General features: G+C 43.5%; 1 protein-coding gene across 1 annotated transcript in view; it reads right to left on the bottom strand.

The window, feature by feature from the left end:
* LOC141347676 (sphingosine kinase 1-like) overlaps window positions 1-22803 on the bottom strand; it is a 43155-nt gene that overhangs the window by 14907 nt on the left and 5445 nt on the right. Inside the window, exons 2-4 of the mRNA XM_073852655.1 lie at window positions 22171-22320; window positions 17578-17672; window positions 16934-17049 (exon numbers count right to left, since the gene is read on the bottom strand). Coding sequence (XP_073708756.1) covers window positions 16934-17049; window positions 17578-17672; window positions 22171-22320 — 361 coding nt within the window. The remainder of the gene's footprint in view (window positions 1-16933; window positions 17050-17577; window positions 17673-22170; window positions 22321-22803) is intronic.

The raw sequence follows: 22803 nt of genomic DNA, 5'->3' as shown, positions 1-22803 counted from the left end.
TACCATTTTTGAGATATGGGTCATTATTACACTTTAGAGGGGTTTATTGACCCCATTTCTAATAAGTAGAAAAAAACAATGATCAGTTCTTATTCAGGACGTCCCATACTATATGCACACCTCATATGGAACCATTTTACTGTAGCATTTTTGAGATATGAATCATTATAACAATTTAGAGGGGTATAAAAAACCCATTTATAATAAGTAGAAAAAAACAATGATCAGTTCTTATTCAGGACGTCCCATATTATATGCACACCTCATATGAAACCATTTTACTGTAGCATTTTTGAGATATGGGTCATTATTACACTTTAGAGGGGTATAAAAAACCCATTTCTAATAAATAAAAAAAACAATGATCAGTTCTCATTCAGGACGTCCCATATTATATGCACACCTCATATGAAACCATTTTACTGTAGCATTTTTGAGATATGGGTCATTATTACACTTTAGAGGGGAGTATTGACCCCATTTCTAATAAGTAGAAAAAAACAATGATCAGTTCTTATTCAGGACGTCCCATATTATATGCACACCTCATATGAAACCATTTTACTGTAGCATTTTTGAGATATGGGTCATTATTACACTTTAGAGGGGAGTATTGACCCCATTTCTAATAAGTAGAAAAAAACAATGATCAGTTCTCATTCAGGACGTCCCATATTATATGCACACCTCATATGAAACCATTTTACTGTAGCATTTTTGAGATATGAATCATTATAACAATTTAGAGGGGTATAAAAAACCCATTTCTAATAAGTAGAAAAAAACAATGATCAGTTCTTATTCAGGACGTCCCATATTATATGCACACCTCATATGAAACCATTTTACTGTAGCATTTTTGAGATATGAATCATTATAACAATTTAGAGGGGTATAAAAAACCCATTTATAATAAGTAGAAAAAAACAATGATCAGTTCTTATTCAGGACGTCCCATATTATATGCACACCTCATATGAAACCATTTTACTGTAGCATTTTTGAGATATGGGTCATTATTACACTTTAGAGGGTATAAAAAACCCATTTCTAATAAGTAGAAAAAAACAATGATCAGTTCTTATTCAGGACGTCCCATACTATATGCACACCTCATATGAAACCATTTTACTGTAGCATTTTTGAGATATGAATCATTATAACAATTTAGAGGGGTATAGAAAACCCATTTATAATAAGTAGAAAAAAACAATGATCAGTTCTTATTCAGTACGTCCCATATTATATGCACACCTCATATGAAACCATTTTACTGTAGCATTTTTGAGATATGGGTCATTATTACACTTTAGAGGGGTATAAAAAACCCATTTCTAATAAATAAAAAAAAACAATGATCAGTTCTCATTCAGGACGTCCCATATTATATGCACACCTCATATGAAACCATTTTACTGTAGCATTTTTGAGATATGGGTCATTATTACACTTTAGAGGGGTATATTGACCCCATTTCTAATAAGTAGAAAAAAACAATGATCAGTTCTTATTCAGGACGTCCCATACTATATGCACACCTCATATGGAACCATTTTACTGTAGCATTTTTGAGATATGAATCATTATAACAATTTAGAGGGGTATAAAAAACCCATTTATAATAAGTAGAAAAAAACAATGATCAGTTCTTATTCAGGACGTCCCATATTATATGCACACCTCATATGAAACCATTTTACTGTAGCATTTTTGAGATATGGGTCATTATTACACTTTAGAGGGGTATATTGACCCCATTTCTAATAAGTAGAAAAAAACAATGATCAGTTCTTATTCAGGACGTCCCATACTATATGCACACCTCATATGGAACCATTTTACTGTAGCATTTTTGAGATATGGGTAATTATTACACTTTAGAGGGGTATAAAAAACCCATTAATAATAAGTAGAAAAAAACAATGATCAGTTCTTATTCAGTATGTCCCATATTATATGCACACCTCATATGAAACCATTTTACTGTAGCATTTTTGAGATATGGGTCATTATTACACTTTAGAGGGGTTTATTGACCCCATTTCTAATAAGTAGAAAAAAACAATGATCAGTTCTTATTCAGGACGTCCCATATTACATGCACACCTCATATGAAACCATTTTACTGTAGCATTTTTGAGATATGGGTCATTATTACATTTCAACAGGGTATGTAGACTCCATTTCTAATAAGTAGAAAAAAACGTCTCAGGTTATGTATGTAACCCTAGTTCCCTGAAGGGAACGAGACGCTGCGTCAAAATGCTTTGGGAACGCCTCCAGCGTGACCACGCTCTGAATCATGTGTGCAATCAGTCCAATGGAATCGTGGGACGTCACCGGCGTGATGATGTCACCGACCAGGAAGCTTAAAAGCAAGTGCGGATAGAACAGCATCAGCTTCTGGAAGTAGCAAGCGCTGCAGGGAATGCCGGAAGTATAGCCTCGAGACGCAGCGTCTCATTCCCTTCAGGGAACTAGGGTTACATACGTAACCTGAGACGTTCCCTTCCAGGTAACTTCGAGCTGCGTCGAAACGCTTTGGGAACGAGAATGCCCACGCCGCCATACTGGAGAAGTGTCCCTGCCAATTAGGGCGAGAGAACGAAGGAGCCAGGAGAGGCTCGGAGATCTAGGCCATAGAACCTAGCGAATATTAGGCCTCAACCTCAGTGCACCGCGGAGGAAATGTGTAACCAGGGGGTTTCTGCCCACTGAGGAGCCACCAAGAGCGGCGTGGTAAGCAGAAATGGCTGCCACGTAGACCTTCAAGGTGGAGTGGGTCAACCAGGTGGAGAGACGGCCCTGTAAGAACTCCAGTACTGTACCAACTGGGCAGTTAACTGGGTCAAACTGGCGGTCTCCGCACCATGAAGTGAAGAGTCTCCAGTTCAGGGCATACAGTTTCCTCATGGAGGGAGCTCTGGACTGGAGGATGGTCTCAACAACCTCAGTTGGGAGACCGGAAGCTACAAGTTGTGCCCCCTCAGGGTCCAAACCCATAGTTTCCATAGCTCCGGGCGGGGGTGAATGATGTCGCCTCCCGCCTGTGAGAGGAGATCCGTCCTGACAGGAATCCCCCAGAGGGAGCCGTCTAGGAGGAAAATCAGGTCTGAGAACCAAACTCGACCCGGCCAGTACGGGGCAACTAAAAGAAGTCGAACCCCGTCCCGGCGCACTCTCGCCAGAACTCCCGGGACAGAGCGATCGGGGAAAAAGCGTACAGATGTAGCCTCGGCCATGTCTGTACCATGGCATCCAGCCCCAAGGGAGCTGGATGACTCAGAGAGAACCAGAGGGGACATTGCGCATTCTTGTGAGTTGCGAAGAGGTCCACCTGAGCCTGGCCAAAGATTCTCCAGATCTGCTTCACCACTAAGGGGTGAAGCATCCATTCACCGGGCCTCGGCCCCTGCCTCGAAAGGACGTCTGCTCCCACATTGAGATGCCCAGGGATGTGAACTGCTCTCAGCGAGATGAGTTTCCCCGGGGACCACACAAGTATTGAAGGAAAATGCCTTTTCCTCCCCGTGCTCTTGGATTCGCCAATGAATAGACGCTTACAACAGTTAAAGTAAGTAAAAATAATGCAAAGTTTAATGTAGAATCAGATCAGCTTCTTCTGAGCTCAGGATTTCAGAACAGCCAATATCAAATCTGACATTCTGGGCAGTCCAGGAATGTCTCACAAAACTAAATGCAAGTATTTATATTCTTGATCTGCAGGTCTCTCCTCCTGATATCTTTCAGCTTTCTCCTCCAATCAGGGCCTGTTGTCCCCAACCACTCCTGCACAGAAAAGAAAATACAGCCCCATCCCATTCTTCTTCTTAGAGTGATCAAAAGTCTAGTCTAAAGTGACCTTCAAATTGCTACTACTTTTGCAGGGCTTCTTTTCTCCTACGTGCCTGTAAACAAAGGTTTCTCAGAAATGTCATAAATGTAGAGAGTTCGCAACTACACACACACATTTTACTAAACAGATTCTGTTACATAGTGTACACTTTGTCTTTTCATAAGCATAGAACATTTCTGTCTTCTCATAAGCACAGAACAACCAAAACACAAATTTAAAAGCATTTAGAAAAAGTATTTTCTACAGTATCTGGTGCGACCGCTTGTACAAGGGGCGCAAACGCAGACCTCCTTGGTGGTTGATGTAAGAGACCACCGCTGTGTTGTCAGTGTGCACCAACACATGGTGATCTCTTAGGTCTGGGAGAAAGTGTAACAGAGCCTGAAACACGGCCAACATCTCCAGGCAATTGATGTGCGAAGTGAGATGATGGCCCCTCCACAGACCACGGGCCGAGCGGCCACTCATGACCGCTCCCCAGCCAGTGAGGGATGCATCCATCGCAAACGTGACACGGCGGCAAGGAGCTCCCAACACCGGGCCCTGATTCAGAAACCAAGGTTTCCTCCACATGTCTAAGGCACGAAAGCATAGCCATGTGACCTTGATCATGCAAAGCCGGTTTCCCCTCGGGGAGAACCCCTTGGTTTTGAGCCACCACTGAAGGGGTCTCATGTACAGCAGGCCAAAAGGAATTATGTTAGACGCAGCTGCCATCAGACCCAGCAGTTTCTGGAACCGCTTTACAGTGAGTGACCGGCCTTCTATGACTTTCGCGACTTCTGTGAGGATTGACTCGACACGAGCAGGAGAAAAACGTGCCTGCATCGTGGAGGAATCCCACACCACGCCTAGATAAGTGGTTCTCTGTAATGGAGAAATCACACTCTTCTTGGCGTTTAGTCTTAACCCCAGCACTTTCATGTGTGACAGAACAACATCTCAATGTTGAACCGCCATCTGATCGGACTGGGCCAAAATCAGCCAGTCGTCGATGTAGTTGAGTATGCGGATGCCCTGGAGTCTCAGAGGAGCCAGAGCTGCATCCACACACTTCGTGAAAGTGCGGGGTGAGAGTGCAAGGCCGAAAGGAAGAACCCAATATTGGTATGCTTCACCCCTGAAAGCAAACCTCAAGAACTTCCTGTGTTCGGGAAGGATGGATTTGTGAAAATATTCGTCCTTCAGATCTATTGTCACAAACCAGTCCTCGGACCTGATTTGAGACACAACCTGCTTGACCGTAAGCATACTGAACTTGAGGCGCATGACTGTACGGTTCAGCAAGCGTAGATCTAAGATTGGCCTGAGGCCCCCATCCTTCTTGGGAACAATGAAGTACCGGCTGTAGAACCCGGCATCTCGCTCGAGAGGAGGGACCACCTCGATGGCCTCCTTCCTCAGGAGGGTGTTTACTTCTTGTTCCTTAACCAGAGCCTGCTCGTGACCCACAAGTGTGGGAAAAACTTAGCTGAAGCGCGTAGGAGGGGCACCGAACTGAATAGGGTAGCCCTTTTCTACAGTCTGCAGGACCCAATGAGAGACATTCGGCAGAAGTTTCCACGCTGCCAGAAAGTCTACTAAGGGAATCAGCCTCTCGAGGCTGACCTCTGGTGTTAGAGGAACAGTTAACTCGGGGTCCTGAAGCAGCAGACCGGCAGGAACACACCCAGTTAGCAGATGTCGGGCGGTGACTGAGAGGTATGCTCGCTGGGGACCGCTGCGCCCTGAAGCACCAGAGGTGGCAGGGTTGGCAAAGCAATCCCCTGGGGACACTGAGGAGATATGGGCACCATATTATGAGGTGTTAACCGCTCTTCCCCAGAGGGGACTGTCCCCATCGGCCCTCCATAATGGTCAGGGCTTTTTGGCCGAACTCTTCTTAGCCTGCAAGACCACCCTCAGGTCAGTCTTGGGCTTAGAAGACTACTAGAGCGTCGACGTGGCCCTCAGTCCTTACCACTGGGGGGAGCATGAGAGGCGACGCTCTGCTTTTGGGCCTTCCTGTATGAGGAGCTAGATTGCGGTGAGGGCTGCTGAACATCAGCAGCCCCCTGAGCTGGAGCAAGGCGAGGGAGGAACCGCTGAAACGCCGCTGCTTGTCGTCGCGCCTCCTGGTGTCTGTCGACGATTGTATCGACAGCGCCAATGAACAGACCCGAAGGCACGAGCGGGGCGTCCATGTGGAAGACCCTGTCCTTTTCTTTGATGCTGGACAGGGTCAGCCACAGGTGCCTCTCCGCAGCCACCACAGCTACCATAGACCTGCCGTTGCCCCGGCGGTCTCATTGGTGGCGCGGAGAGACAAATCAGCGGTTCTACGGAGCTCGGCGATGTCATCAGGCCATGCCCCCTTGCCTTCAATTAGCTCCTTGAGCAGGTCGGCTTGGTAAGCCTGCAACACACCCATAGTGTGGAGGCACGCACCAGCCTGATCTGCTGCCGCATACCCCTTGCCCAACAGAGCCAACGTGGTCTTAAGCGGTCTGGAGGGCAAGGTCGGAGTCTTCAAAGACGATGCCGCACCGGGGGACAGATAGCTCGCAAGCATCTGTTCCACCCGGGGCATCGCTTTGTATGCGAGCTCTGAAAACCCGCCACGTTGGTGTAATGAGCGGCAGACAGGCTGAAGAGACGCGCAGAGAAAGGTTTTCCCCATGACCTCGACACCTCGGTGTGGAGGTCAGGGAAAAACGGAAGACTCGGGCATGGAGGTGGTGGCCGAGACCGCAGAAAGCGCTCATCCAATTTGCTTCTCTGCAGTTCGGCCTGTCTCTCGGCCGGCCACTCCAGATTTAGAGTAGCCACGGCGCGAGTGACCACCTCCAGCAGCTCCTCATACTGGGGAGAATGAGGGGGTGAATCCTCATCGACGCCCTCCACATCCACCTCCTCGGAGGTGGATAGAAGGAGCACCGTGTCCTATCTCCGGGGGTAAGAATCCGCTGAGCGGGCTTCCGATCCCAGAGAGCGGGCAGCGGATCTGGCTGGTGAGGCAGAAGATAGGGACTCGCCCGTCTCCATACCCTCAGCCAGATCCAATTGCGATCCCCACGAGTGCAAAGAGAGCCTTACGGGAGCGGAGCAAACACAACCCCTTGAGGGCTGATGCCGCATGCTCCACTCCCATGCAGACAACACACAAGCTGTGTGTATCCTCACCTGTGATGAAACGAGAGCAAGGAGGGACACACCGCTTGTAATGTTGCTGCTTATTTTCACCCTTCTTAGACATTTTGACAGACAGACAAACAATCACTCTCAAAAAGAAAGTTGTGCAAACTGGCACGAAAAATGGAGAGTGACATGCACACAGAGTGCTTGCTGAAAACAGAAAGCTGACGCTGTTCTATCCGGACGTGCTTTTAAGCTTCCTGGTCGGTGACGTCAAGACCAGAGAGGGCAGTCCAAATAGTAACCAATAAACAAGGCAAAGAAACAAGGCAAACAAAACAAAACCATGGCAAAACTATGACAAGAAACCAAGTTGTGAAAATAACAAAAACAAGGCAAGGAAATCTGAAAAATGTTGAGTAGATTCCACACAGCAGAACAATGCTTTGCACTCTCTGTTTGGTAATGGCTTCGTTTTATGGCCACCAAACAGGAAGTAACCAATGAGGCAGCAGAGGGAGCAGCAACAATCAGTTCATGGGTGAGGGCTCCCTCTGCTGCCTTTTGGCATTACAATATCCCATAAAAATATAAAGAATTAATCTTCTATACATATTTCTAAGGAAAACGCTTTACTGTATAATTTTTAAGGAGCATTCAGTTATTGACGTGGGAGGGCTGTTGTTCCCACGTCTGGCCCAGGGAGGACAGCAGAGCTTGAATCAAACACAGAGAGCGCTGTTGTTTCCATGTCTGGCCAGAGAAGACCATAAATCCAGAGTCAATGCCAGGGTGTTGTTCCTAAATGCAGTTTAGGGAGGCCTCCAGCCCAGAGCCTGTTCCAGCCAAGGAACCCAGAATTTTCAGTTTTTTAGGGGGCTACATGACCAAGACTGCTCCCCCATGGCCCACCATGGCCTCTTCAGTTGCCTGCTCTGCCATGGCTCCCTGAGCTGCCTGCTTTGCCAAGGCTCCTACCCTCCCACCCCTTGATTGTATGTGGTGCAAAAACGCGTCTTTTGGAAGAGGGTCGATATGTCATACCTCCTGAAAGGCAATATGTCATGCCTCCCATGCCATTGGACGGTCTATGGCAGCAATGGTGGCAGCGGAGAGGCACCTGTGGTTGACCCTATCTGACATGAAAGAGAACGACAGGGTATCTTCCTACAGGATGCCCCGCTTGTGCCTTCTGGCCTGTTTGGCTATGCAGTCGATTATGTCATCAGCAGGTACCAGGAGGCACGAAAGCAAGCGGTGGCTTTTCATGGGTATCTTCCTCACCGCATCATAGCTGTGGCTGCTGGGCATGAACAGCCCCTCCCGTGTACCAGCTCCTCTTACCACGAAGCACAAACAGTAATCGTCGCTATTTGGGCCCCTCCACAGCGGGATAGAAACCAGCGGCGCTCTTAGCCGGGGGCTTCTAATGTGAGGCCTGACCTGACGGTCATGCTTCAGTCAAGGAAGTCCACAGCTAAGCGGTCCTGACTATTTCTCAGGACAACTGAGGGCAGCCCCTATTGGGGACTAGTGGATAGCACCGCATTCCACGGTGTCCATCTTCCCCCAATGCCCTCAGGTGATCAGTCTGCTACCCCTGCCAGGGCTACAGGGCCCGGTGGTCTCCTGTGAGTCAAAAACTTTTTCCATCTGCTTGCATATTGGAGCCAAGGGGCTCGCCATCCCTATGGGGGTCCCTAGAGCAGTTAGTTCAGAAATATCCTGCCGGTCAGTGGTTACAGGATACCAAGCTAGCAGTTCAGGCAACATCAGAGGCCAGCCTCGAGAGGCTGGTTCCCTTAGTAGACTATTTAGCAGCTTGGAAACTACTGCCAACCGTGTCTGTGTGGGTTCTGCATACTGTAGAGAAATAAAATTAGATCCAAATAGGCGATCCACCACCACCTTTCCACGGGGTCTTTCCCACCAAGAAAAGTGTGCTATCTCCATTACAGAGGACCACTTATCTAGGTGAGATGTGGGATTTGACCATGATGCAGACACATCTGTCACCTGCTCGAATCGAGTCGATCCTCACTGCAGTCACGAGAGTCAGAGAAGGTCAGTCACTTGTTGTAAAAGAGTTTAAAAAACTATTGGGTCTGATGGCAGCTGCGTCCAATGTGATACCTTTTGGCCTGCTGCACATGAGGCCCCTACAGTGGTGGCTCAAGACCAAGGGGTTCTCCTCTAGGGGAAACCTGCTTCCAATGATCAAGGTCACGCAGGGATGCCTACGTGCTTTAGACATGTGGAGGAAACCTTGGTTCTTGTCTCAGGGCCCGGTGCTGGGAGCTCCTTGTCGCCGTGTGACACTAGAGACAGATGCGTCCCTCACCGGTTGGTGAACGGTCATGAGTGGCTGGTCAGCCCGTGGTCTGTGAAGTGGTTGCCATCTCGCATGGCCTATCAATTGTCTAGAGATGCTGGCCATGTTTCAATCAGTGAGACACTTCGTCCCGGACCTAAGAGATTGCCATGTGTTGGTGCGCACTGACAACACAGCAGTGGTCTACTACATCAACCACCAGGGAGGTCTAAGTTCACGCCCCTTGAACAAGCTGGCGCAGCAGATACTTGTGTGGTCCCTGGACAAACTCGTTTTAGCTGAAAGCAATACACATTCCTGGGCATCTCAATTTGGGAGCAGACATCCTGTTGAGGCAGGGGCTGAGGCACGGGGAATGGATGCTTCACCCTAAGGTGGTGAAGCAAATTTGGAGAGTGTTTTTTGACCAAGCTCAGGTGAACCTCTTTGGAACTCGGGAGACATCGCAATGTCCCCTCTGGTACTCTGGTACACAGGAGTTCTGGAGAGAGTTTGCCCAGATGGGGAACATCTACTCCTAGTAGCCCCGTACTGGCCCGGGCCAAGTTTGATTCTCTGACCTGATTTCCCTTCTCGGCGGCTCTCCATGGGAGATTCCTGTCAGGAGGGATCTCCTCTAACAGATGGGGGCACCATTCTCCACCCCCGCCTGGAGCTGTAAAAAATGTGGGAAGACTCATAGTGTGTGGTCTCTCAACTTGGGCTGTTGAGACCATCCTCCAGTCCAGAGCTCCCTGAGAAAAGTGTACACCCTGAGGTGGAGTCTCTTCTCTTCATGGTGTGCAGACCCCAAGTTAGGCCCACTACAGTCAGTACAGTTGTACAGTGGACTTCATGCAGGCTCATTTTGTTCACAGGGATATCCCACTCCACTTTGAAGCTGCTCGTGGCGGCAATCCTGGCCTACCACACCCCTCTTGGTGGCTTCTAAGTGGGCAAAAATCCCCTGGTTACACACTTTCTCAGTGGTGTGCCGAGGCTGAGGTCTCCTTAGCCTTGTCTTACCTAAAGAGAGTGGGGGACCTGCAGGCCCTTTCCGTGGCCCCTTCCTATCTTGACATTGCGCCTAGTATGGCCTAATTTTTTCTTTACCCTAGAGCAGGATATGTACCCAAAGTCTCTACCTCTACACCACAGCCCGTCATGCTTCAGGCATTCTGTCCTCCTCCCTTTACAGATCCAGACCAGCAGAAGCTTAATGTGCCCAGTCCGAGCACTGGACACCTATGTCCACAGAGCTGCCCTTGGGCGTAGGTCGGACCAGTGGCTAGTATGTTACGGTAAACCCAAGAGAGAGTTTGCCGGCTTCCAAACAAACTCTGAGCAGATGGATTATAGATGCTGTTTATGAGTCCTCTGGTCTCCCCTTACCTTTGGGGGTCAAGGCTCACTCTACTTGCGCTATGGCTGCTTACAAAACTGCTCTTTCGGGTGTCCCAATTCAGGACATCTGCAACGCAGCGAGATGGTCCACGCCCCTCACCTTCATCAGGTTCTATGACCTAGACCTCCATGCCACTCCTGGCGCCTTTATTCTCTTGTCCTAGCTAATCCTAGGCAGGGATTTGGAATTCTGGAGACATGTGCATCTCGTTCCCCATATCGTTTTTGGATGGAGACTATGCATCTCGAACAATACTTCCTGCATCCCTGCTAGCGCTCGTGTCAGTCTCCGAAAATAACGCTGTTTTTCTCTCGCACATGCTTTTATTGCTTCCTGACTGCTTTCGTCACCAGCCTATGATGTCAAGCCCTTCTATTGTACAGTTTACAGGTATATCAGAGCGTGGTCGTTCCCCATAGACTTTTTACCCCTCTAAAGTGTAATAATGTCCCATATCTCAAAAATGCTACAGTAAAATGGTTTCATATGAGGTGTGCATATAGTATGGGACGTCCTGAATAAGAACTGATCATTGTTTTTTTCTACTTATTATAAATGGGTTTTTTATACCCCTCTAAATTGTTATAATGATTCATATCTCAAAAATGCTACAGTAAAATGGTTTCATATGAGGTGTGCATATAATATGGGACGTCCTGAATAAGAACTGATCATTGTTTTTTTCTACTTATTAGAAATGGGTTTTTTATACCCCTCTAAATTGTTATAATGATTCATATCTCAAAAATGCTACAGTAAAATGGTTTCATATGAGGTGTGCATATAATATGGGACGTCCTGAATGAGAACTGATCATTGTTTTTTTCTACTTATTAGAAATGGGGTCAATACTCCCCTCTAAAGTGTAATAATGACCCATATCTCAAAAATGCTACAGTAAAATGGTTTCATATGAGGTGTGCATATAATATGGGACGTCCTGAATAAGAACTGATCATTGTTTTTTTCTACTTATTATAAATGGGTTTTTATACCCCTCTAAAGTGTAATAATGACCCATATCTCAAAAATGCTACAGTAAAATGGTTTCATATGAGGTGTGCATATAATATGGGACGTCCTGAATAAGAACTGATCATTGTTTTTTTCTACTTATTATAAATGGGTTTTTTATACCCCTCTAAATTGTTATAATGATTCATATCTCAAAAATGCTACAGTAAAATGGTTTCATATAAGGTGTGCATATAATATGGGACGTCCTGAATGAGAACTGATCATTGTTTTTTTCTACTTATTAGAAATGGGGTCAATACTCCACTCTAAAGTGTAATAATGACCCATATCTCAAAAATGCTACAGTAAAATGGTTTCATATGAGGTGTGCATATAGTATGGGACGTCCTGAATGAGAACTGATCATTGTTTTTTTCTACTTATTAGAAATGGGGTCAATACACCCCTCTAAAGTGTAATAATGACCCATATCTCAAAAATGCTACAGTAAAATGGTTCCATATGAGGTGTGCATATAATATGGGACGTCCTGAATAAGAACTGATCATTGTTTTTTTCTACTTATTATAAATGGGTTTTTTATACCCCTCTAAATTGTTATAATGATTCATATCTCAAAAATGCTACAGTAAAATGGTTTCATATGAGGTGTGCATATAATATGGGACGTCCTGAATAAGAACTGATCATTGTTTTTTTCTACTTATTAGAAATGGGGTCAATATACCCCTCTAAAGTGTAATAATGACCCATATCTCAAAAATGCTACAGTAAAATGGTTTCATATTAGGTGTGCATATAGTATGGGACGTCCTGAATAAGAACTGATCATTGTTTTTTTCTACTTATTAGAAATGTGTTTTTTATACCTCTCTAAAGTGTAATAATGACCCATATCTCAAAAATGCTACAGTAAAATGGTTTCATATGAGGTGTGCATTTAGTATGGGACGTCCTGAATAAGAACTGATTATTGTTTTTTTCTACTTATTAGAAATGGGGTCAATAAACCCCTCTAAAGTGTAATAATGTCCCATATCTCAAAAATGCTACAGTAAAATGGTTTCATATGAGGTGTGCATATAGTATGGGACGTTCTGAATAAGAACTGATCATTGTTTTTTTCTACTTATTAGAAATGGGGTCAATAAACCCCTCTAAAGTGTAATAATGACCCATATCTCAAAAATGCTACAGTAAAATGGTTTCATATGAGGTGTGCATTTAGTATGGGACGTCCTGAATAAGAACTGATTATTGTTTTTTTCTACTTATTAGAAATGGGGTCAATAAACCCCTCTAAAGTGTAATAATGTCCCATATCTCAAAAATGCTACAGTAAAATGGTTTCATATGAGGTGTGCATATAGTATGGGACGTCCTGAATAAGAACTTATCATTGTTTTTTTCTACTTATTAGAAATGGTTTTTTTATACCCCTCTAAAGTGTAATAATGTCCCATATCTAAAAAATGCTACAGTAAAATGGTTTCATATGATGTGTGCATATAGTATGGGACGTCCTGAATGAGAACTGATCATTGTTTTTTTCTACTTATTAGAAATGGGTTTTTTATACCCCTCTAAAGTGTAATAATGACCCATATCTCAAAAATGCTACAGTAAATTGGTTTCATATGAGGTGTGCATATAGTATGGGACGTCCTGAATGAGAACTGATCATTGTTTTTTTCTACTTATTAGAAATGGGGTCAATATACCCCTCTAAAGTGTAATAATGACCCATATCTCAAAAATGCTACAGTAAAATGGTTTCATATGAGGTGTGCATATAGTATGGGACGTCCTGAATGAGAACTGATCATTGTTTTTTTCTACTTATTAGAAATGGGTTTTTTATACCCCTCTAAAGTGTAATAATGACCCATATCTCAAAAATGCTACAGTAAAATTGTTTCATATGAGGTGTGCATATAATATGGGACATCCTGAATAAGAACTGATCATTGTTTTTTTCTACTTATTAGAAATGGGGTCAATATACCCCTCTAAAGTGTAATAATGACCCATATCTCAAAAATGCTACAGTAAAATGGTTTCATATGAGGTGTGCATATAATATGGGACGTCCTGAATAAGAACTGATCTTTGTTTTTTTCTACTTATTAGAAATGGGGTCAATAAACCCCTCTAAAGTGTAATAATGACCCATATCTCAAAAATGCTACAGTAAAATGGTTTCATATGAGGTGTGCATATAGTATGGGACGTCCTGAATAAGAACTGATCATTGTTTTTTTCTACTTATTAGAAATGGGGTCAATACACCCCTCTAAAGTGTAATAATGACCCATATCTCAAAAATGCTACAGTAAAATGGTTCCATATGAGGTGTGCATATAACATGGGACGTCCTGAATGAGAACTGATCATTGTTTTTTTCTACTTATTAGAAATGGGTTTTTTATACCCCTCTAAAGTGTAATAATGACCCATATCTCAAAAATGCTACAGTAAATTGGTTTCATATGAGGTGTGCATATAGTATGGGACGTCCTGAATGAGAACTGATCATTGTTTTTTTCTACTTATTAGAAATGGGGTCAATATACCCCTCTAAAGTGTAATAATGACCCATATCTCAAAAATGCTACAGTAAAATGGTTTCATATGAGGTGTGCATATAGTATGGGACGTCCTGAATGAGAACTGATCATTGTTTTTTTCTACTTATTAGAAATGGGTTTCTTATACCCCTCTAAAGTGTAATAATGACCCATATCTCAAAAATGGTACAGTAAAATGGTTTCATATGAGGTGTGCATATAGTATGGGACGTCCTGAATGAGAACTGATCATTGTTTTTTTCTACTTATTAGAAATGGGTTTTTTATACCCCTCTAAAGTGTGATAATGGGCCATATCTCAAAAATGCTACAGTAAATTGGTTTCATATGAGGTGTGCATATAGTATGGGACGTCCTGAATGAGAACTGATCATTGTTTTTTTCTACTTATTAGAAATGGGTTTTTTATACCCCTCTAAAGTGTGATAATGGGCCATATCTCAAAAATGGTACAGTAAATTGGTTTCATATGAGGTGTGCATATAGTATGGGACGTCCTGAATGAGAACTGATCATTGTTTTTTTCTACTTATTAGAAATGGGTTTTTTATACCCCTCTAAAGTGTGATAATGGGCCATATCTCAAAAATGGTACAGTAAATTGGTTTCATATGAGGTGTGCATATAGTATGGGACGTCCTGAATGAGAACTGATCATTGTTTTTTTCTACTTATTAGAAATGGGTTTTTTATACCCCTCTAAAGTGTGATAATGGGCCATATCTCAAAAATGCTACAGTAAAATGGTTTCATATGAGGTGTGCATATAGTATGGGACGTCCTGAATAAGAACTGATCATTGTTTTTTTCTACTTATTAGAAATGGGGTCAATATACCCATCTAAAGTGTAATAATGTCCTATATCTCAAAAATGCTACAGTAAAATGGTTTCATATGAGGTGTGCATATAGTATGGGACGTCCTGAATAAGAACTGATCATTGTTTTTTTCTACTTATTAGAAATGGTTTTTTTTATACCCCTCTAAAGTGTAATAATGACCCATATCTCAAAAATGCTACAGTAAATTGGTTTCATATGAGGTGTGCATATAGTATGGGACGTCCTGAATGAGAACTGATCATTGTTTTTTTCTACTTATTAGAAATGGGTTTTTTATACCCCTCTAAAGTGTAATAATGACACATATCTCAAAAATGCTACAGTAAAATGGTTTCATATGAGGTGTGCATATAGTATGGGACGTCCTGAATGAGAACTGATCATTGTTTTTTTCTACTTATTAGAAATGGGTTTTTTATACCCCTCTAAAGTGTAATAATGTCCCATATCTCAAAAATGCTACAGTAAAATGGTTTCATATGATGTGTGCATATAGTATGGGACGTCCTGAATGAGAACTGATCATTGTTTTTTTCTACTTATTAGAAAGGGTTTTTTTTATACCCCTCTAAAGTGTAATAATGGGCCATATCTCAAAAATGCTACAGTAAAATGGTTTCATATGATGTGTGCATATAGTATGGGACGTCCTGAATGAGAACTGATCATTGTTTTTTTCTACTTATTAGAAATGGGTTTTTTATACCCCTCTAAAGTGTAATAATGGGCCATATCTCAAAAATGCTACAGTAAAATGGTTTCATATGATGTGTGCATATAGTATGGGACGTCCTGAATGAGAACTGATCATTGTTTTTTTCTACTTATTAGAAATGGGTTTTTTATACCCCTCTAAAGTGTAATAATGGGCCATATCTCAAAAATGCTACAGTAAATTGGTTTCATATGAGGTGTGCATATAGTATGGGACGTCCTGAATGAGAACTGATCATTGTTTTTTTCTACTTATTAGAAATGGGTTTTTTATACCCCTCTAAAGTGTAATAATGGGCCATATCTCAAAAATGCTACAGTAAAATGGTTTCATATGATGTGTGCATATAGTATGGGACGTCCTGAATGAGAACTGATCATTGTTTTTTTCTACTTATTAGAAATGGGGTCAATATACCCCTCTAAAGTGTAATAATGACCCATATCTAAAAAATGCTACAGTAAAATGGTATCATATGATGTGTGCATATAGTATGGGACGTCCTGAATAAGAACTGATCATTGTTTTTTTCTACTTATTAGAAATGGGGTCAATATACCCCTCTAAAGTGTAATAATGGGCCATATCTCAAAAATGCTACAGTAAATTGGTTTCATATGAGGTGTGCATATAGTATGGGACGTCCTGAATGAGAACTGATCATTGTTTTTTACTACTTATTAGAAATGGAGTCAATAAACCCCTCTAAAGTGTAATAATGACCCATATCTCAAAAATGGTACAATAAAATGGTTTCATATGAGGTGTGCATATAGTATGGGACGTCCTGAATAAGAACTGATCATTGTTTTTTTCTACTTATTAGAAATGGGGTCAATATACCCCTCTAAAGTGTGATAATGTCCTATATCTCAAAGCGCTCTCAAGCGCGTTCTCTCTGGGCTGTTTCTGAAACTACCGTAATGACTTTAATATGCGCGCACATAGAACATCAATCGCGGCTGGCTTGACCGTGTTTTTCTGAACCGCGGCTGGCTTTACCGCAGTAAATTACAGCCTCATTCCAGCTCTGCCGAGGCCTGATGCCACACCCACTGTATCTGTTGTTTGCTCCTCCCTCCACACTCTAGACAAGCAATACATGAGCTGAGGAAGGTCTTACCCAGAATAGTGATGTATAGAGGCTGCCAGTGCATTTCCAGAGCCCCCTGGAAGCACTCCCAGAGGAGTCTGAATAGCTTTATCCCAATCCTCACGCTCCATCAACCCATTTACCACCTGAGAAAACATTGGGAACATGTCAATAGGGAAAGCAGCCAGCAGTTTGCTAGACAATCCCATGATCTCCCGGTTAAAATAGGAATATTGTATGCAAATTATACTTGAAATAGTCTGCATGTTAAAAATAAAAGATGCTCCAATAATACTAACATGTTTGGCATGCATCAACATGACTTGCATTGTTTAATGATTGCCCTGGAAAGATTTACATGAAAGAAATTATGACAGAAATATATTAACATTTTCATTACTAAAAATCTAATATTCAGTATATTAATATTATCAAGTAGAGCATGAAAACATGACTAATGTGAAGACAAAAGCCATTGCATTGTTTTAGTATTCAAAGTTTCAATGTTCTTCTTTTAGCCTTAATATCTAAATGACAGAAATATAAGTTAAAATGTTACAATGAAATTTAAACTGCAATATTTGCTAAAATAACTGACATATTATTTTGACTAAATCATACAGCCTGTTATAAATGCTATAGAATGTCTGCTTAGGCAGTCATAATTAGAATACCTCAAATAGTAGTCCATCACCTGACATGATGACCAAAGCATCCCACTGAGACAAGTCTGCCTCCCGCACCAGTTCACGCGCGTGGTTCTGGCGTTCTAGAAAGAAAGAAACAAAGGAAACAATGTAGGTCATGTTGCTGTTTTTTTTTACCTACATTATTATTCTTTGTGGTGGCTTTTTATCAACAGTGTGAAACAGGAAATGTGAGCCAGAAAAAAATGTAATTTATACAGTAGTCTACACAGACTTTTTAAGTATTTGCATGAAATATACTTGTTCTGTTCAGTATTGTTTTTTCCCAGCCTGAAGTATGCAGCATATAACCTTTTCTCAACCGAATTCCACCAGCAGGAGGCAATATTTATTTACTATGGTACTAAGAAAATCAGAGCCAGTCTGGCTTCCATCCAAGCTCAATTTTTAAGCTAGCACACTCACTGTCCGATATCTGTCACATAGTAGGCACATAAAGCTTATTTATGTATTATAAGGTCCAGAAGCATATAACTTTATACTCTGCTACATTTACATTATTCTATTTATTTTATTATTATGTTTTGAAAACTAGAAGCTGTTCCATCTGGTTTTGGATCCAGGAGGACATCAGATTTTAAGACTCTTAAGTAGCCCTAAAAAAAAAAAAAAAAAAAAAAAAAAATCAAAACTCACTAGTAACTTTCATTATTCAGTCACATCTTATTTGACAATGCAGGAAATGCAAACTATACAACAGAATGAAAGAAGACAGAGATAGAGAGAAATAGAGACAGAGAGAGAGAGAGCAAGAGAAAGAGAAGCTGGAGAAGAACTAAAGAGATAGATCAAGTAGAAGGTTAGTTGTCTGTAATGGAACCTCAATTTACTGCCTGAACATAATTAGGGGAGAAAAAAAAACAATTTATATATAACCCTTTTTATTGTGAGGAAGAAATTTTTTTTAAAAAGATTCACTTTTTTAGATCTACTTATGCATTAACATGCCAGGCTGTGCTAAATATTAAGTAGTGCTAAGTAGATTTTTTTTGTCTATTTTGTATATTCAGCTTTGTCGCATGATATGGTTCTCTTTTAGTAAAGGTGCTCTATTTTCCTTGCTGTGCTAACCAAACAGACAAGAATACTGGTGAGGAATTTAAGAAGACCTGAGGAGACACCCAAGATTGCATTTAAGCATGGGCGTAAATCCCGGGGGGGACGGAGGGGACATGCAAAAAATGCATTTAGAAACAGTTTAGTTCCCCTCACAGTGGTTTGGCCCACTGCCTGCTTTCCTAGTTCATCTCACCTACTCTACACACACGAGTCAGGTGTGTGGCTGCGGCTCAATTAATGTTGAACTCCAGTAAGTAGGGTATTTTATTCACTTTAAATAAAGCAATTCTCTTTAATGTAGTTGATGCAGACTATTAAATTAGTTACGGCAAAAATGCTGATTACCGATGTAATTTTCTGCTATATTAGCGATTAAAATCTTACTTATCTAGTTAACGTTAGCTTGTTTACAATAGCTTGTTGCATAGTGCACTGCAACTAACACGCCAAAGCCGTTTCCCATTGTTTTATTTGCGACGACTTGGCATAATGTTAACTTAACATTAACGGCCACAATTAGCATATTGTTTAGCTGTGCATTTACTAAATGAGCACTGTGCTACGTCTGAACTGACCCCACTGTATTTTTTTGTATAATCAATTTCTATTCTGTTCTTAAGTGTCTTAATTAATTTTAAATAAAATTTTAAACCTTTTTTTAATTCCTTGTTTTTATTGTTGTGTATCTTTATAAGTACAATTTGACTGTATTATTTGTGTCCCCTTCAAAAATTGCTCATGAGAAATTTTATATTTATTGTCCCCCCTACTGTTAAATGAAATTTACGCCCATGCTGTCACAAGGACGGACTGAGACGTGCGGATCCATTCGCAGCATTTATTAGATAACACAAAACAAACAAACACAAAGGGGCAGGCAGAAATCGTCGTCAAAAAACAGGCAGAAAGGTCGGGGCTGGCAGCGAGAATCAAACACGGGAGGGAGTCCAGGAATCAAACACAGGGAAAACAAACACGGAAAGAAACGCTCGGAAATAAAGACCATACGGAACAATAAGACTTCGACAAGAGCTGTGTGTGTGAGTGGCTTAAATGCATGAGAGTCCATGTGAAACAGGTGTGTGCAGCAATCAGTGCAGTGGGAAACGAGGAGCAGGTGTGTGCAGTGATTGGTGCAGTGGCTTGTGGGGATTGCAGTCCAGAATGTGTGTGCAAGAGTTCATGAAGACAGGATAGACCACATACGTGACAGAGCCCCCCCCCCAAGGAGCGGCTTCCAGACGCTCTAACCACCTAATACAACCGGGAGGGTGGTGGAGCGGAGGCGGAACAGGGGGAGGGATGGAGGGCCAGGTCCATGTGGGGGTACAGGAACTACGAACTGAGGCAGAGCCGACGGAAGGAGAAGCCATGGCGGAGGAAGGGTTGGCTCCTGCATGGGGCCGACCGACGGAGGTGGAGCCGGTGAAGCCCGAGGGAGAACCGGAGAGTCGACAGTCCTAGGTGACACAGAGGATCCGGAGGGCCAAGGCGGAACCCAAGGCTCTGGCGACCCCGGCGGAGATGGAGGTCCGGAGGTACGCAGCGGAGCCGGAGTGACAGAGGATCGAGGCTGTGCCCACGGGAGGGAGGAGGTCCACAGAGCCGGCAGGACGGAGTGACGAGGCGCAGCCGGAGGAGTAGAGTCCAGAGGCGAAGGTGGGGCGACGACTGACCGGGGCGGAGCCGGAGAGACAATGGAGCCCGGAGGAGCTGGTGGGCCGACGGCCGACAACGGAGACGAGGGAGCACAGAGCTGGGGTGGAGCCACAGGGTCGGAGGGCCGAGGTGGAGTCCAGGACTCTGAGACTAGAGGTGATGGTAAGGGATCCTTCAGTCTGGACACCGATGGAGACTGGCAGTCCCACGGCAAGTCCTCTGCACCGAAGGTGGGATGTGGGTGAGCAGAGGGACTGTCAGGAGACAGAGGTGGCGGGACTGGAGCAGCAGGGAGGGTGGGTGGGAACCCACACAGTCCATGCATGGCCTCCGTGACCAGAACCGGGCAGACAGGAATCTCAGGACGACTGGATGGAACCAGCAGAGGCTCTGGAAGGCTGGGCGGAACCAGCGGAGGCTCTGGAAGGCTGGGCGGAACCAGCGGAAGCTCTGGAAGGCCGGGCGGGACCAGCGGAGACTCTGGAAGGCCGGGCGAAACCAGCGGAGACTCTGGAAGGCCGGGCGGAACCAGCGGAGACTCTGGAAGGCCGGGCGGAACCAGCGGAGGCTCTGGAAGGCCGGGCGGAACCAGCGGAGGCTCTGGAAGGCCGGGCTGAACCAGCGGAGACTCTGGAAGGCCGGGCGGAACCAACGGAGACTCTGGAAGGCCGGGCGGGACCAGCGGAGACTCTGGAAGGCCGGGCGGAACCAGCGGAGACTCTGGGAGGGCAGCCATCTTGTGCAATGGCTCTGGAAGGGTGACCATCTTGAGAGCAGACTCTGGAAGGGCAGCCATTTTGCGAACAGACTCTAGAAGGGAGGCCATCTTGTGAACAGACTCTAGAAGGGCGGCCATCTTGTGAACAGGCTCTGGAGTGGCAGCCATCTTGCGTACAGGCTCTGGGTTGGCAGACATCTTATGCTGTGGCTCTGAGCTGGAACTTACTGTGGAAAGATGGTCCTCCTCCACAATTCCCACAGTAAAAGGAGAGCCACACAACAAAAGAGCAAGATCCATATAATATTGCAAAGTCCAGCCAGGTTCAAACATTGGCATGAGGGAAGCCAACGGCTCTAAGAGTCCTCCACGGAAGAAAATCATCAGGCATCCCTCATCCATAGTTGACTGATTAGCCAATTCAAGAAAGTCCCTTGCATACTCCTCAACAGACCGCTCACCTTGCTTTAGACGCATGATCTGTACTGTTGGATGCGTGCTGGAACCGGATGACATCATACTAGCTGCTGGATCCTTGTAGTGGCGAAGTCTTCTGTCACAAGGAGGGTCAGAGACGTTCGGATCCATTTGCAGCATTTATTCAACAAAACAAACACAAAGGGGCAGGCAGAAATCGTCGTCAAAAAACAGGCAGAAAGGTCGGGGCTGGCAGCGAGAATCAAACACGGGAGAGAGTCCAGGAATCAAACACAGGGAAAACAAACACGGAAAGAAACGCTCGGAAATAAAGACCATACGGAACAATAAGACTTCGACAAGAGCTGTGTGTGTGAGTGGCTTAAATGCATGAGAGTCCATGTGAAACAGGTGTGTGCAGCAATCAGTGCAGTGGGAAATGAGGAGCAGGTGTGTGCAGTGATTGTTGCAGTGGCTTGTGGGGATTCCAGTCCAGAATGTGTGTGCAAGAGTTCATGAAGACAGGATAGACCACATACGTGACACATGCATTTAAGCCCCACAATGACATACATACATACATACATGCATACATATAGAAATAAATACATACTGTACATACATAAATATTTGAAAATCAATTTAAAACTATCATGAAAGTTTAGCTCTGTTCACATTAGTACTTTGTACTAATGAGTTCTCCTCACCTGTAATGATGAGTGTATGTTGTATCTCAGCTTCCTGTAGCATGCGTTGCACATTCCCATAGAAAAGAGCATGTGCATTCCTTTTACCACTGTGAGGATTTAACAAAATCAGGAACTTTAAAGGCCTCTTCACCTCCACTTGAATTGCTCCTGGAAAATTCATAGAGGATTGTTTATACTTGCATTAACAAAGACATGTCCTATCAAAAGTATGTTTAAGGATGCAAGAAAATATGTCAGCCAATCAAGACTTTTCCCACAAAGACACACATTACATTTCTTTAAGTAGTTTAATTTAGAACTATTAAACGCAATCCACACTAGTTTCCAGTCGCACTGGGCTAAGTCAGTTTAACAGGTACAAAAGAAATATGTGCCCTTACTGTTCCCATAAAGAAACTTGAAAGTGGAATTGGATCATTGCTTATTGAAAATTTCTAGTAATTTTGGTCTAAAGGGCAGTTTTTAATCAGAGAATTGTCACAAAGCCATTCTCTAAGCATGCCATATCTTCGCCAGGCCCAGCCCACACAAACCTTTGAGAAATTAATTATCTTACCAAAATAAGAAAGATCATACAAAATGCATTAGTACTGACCTGAATAAGATATTTCACATTAAAAATGTTTACAT

Source organism: Garra rufa, chromosome 12, assembly GCF_049309525.1.
Source record: "Garra rufa chromosome 12, GarRuf1.0, whole genome shotgun sequence".
Taxonomy (NCBI): Eukaryota; Metazoa; Chordata; class Actinopteri; order Cypriniformes; family Cyprinidae; genus Garra; species Garra rufa.
The sequence above is the reverse complement of the archived record's forward strand: the minus strand, read 5'-3'. Positions and strand labels throughout refer to the sequence as shown.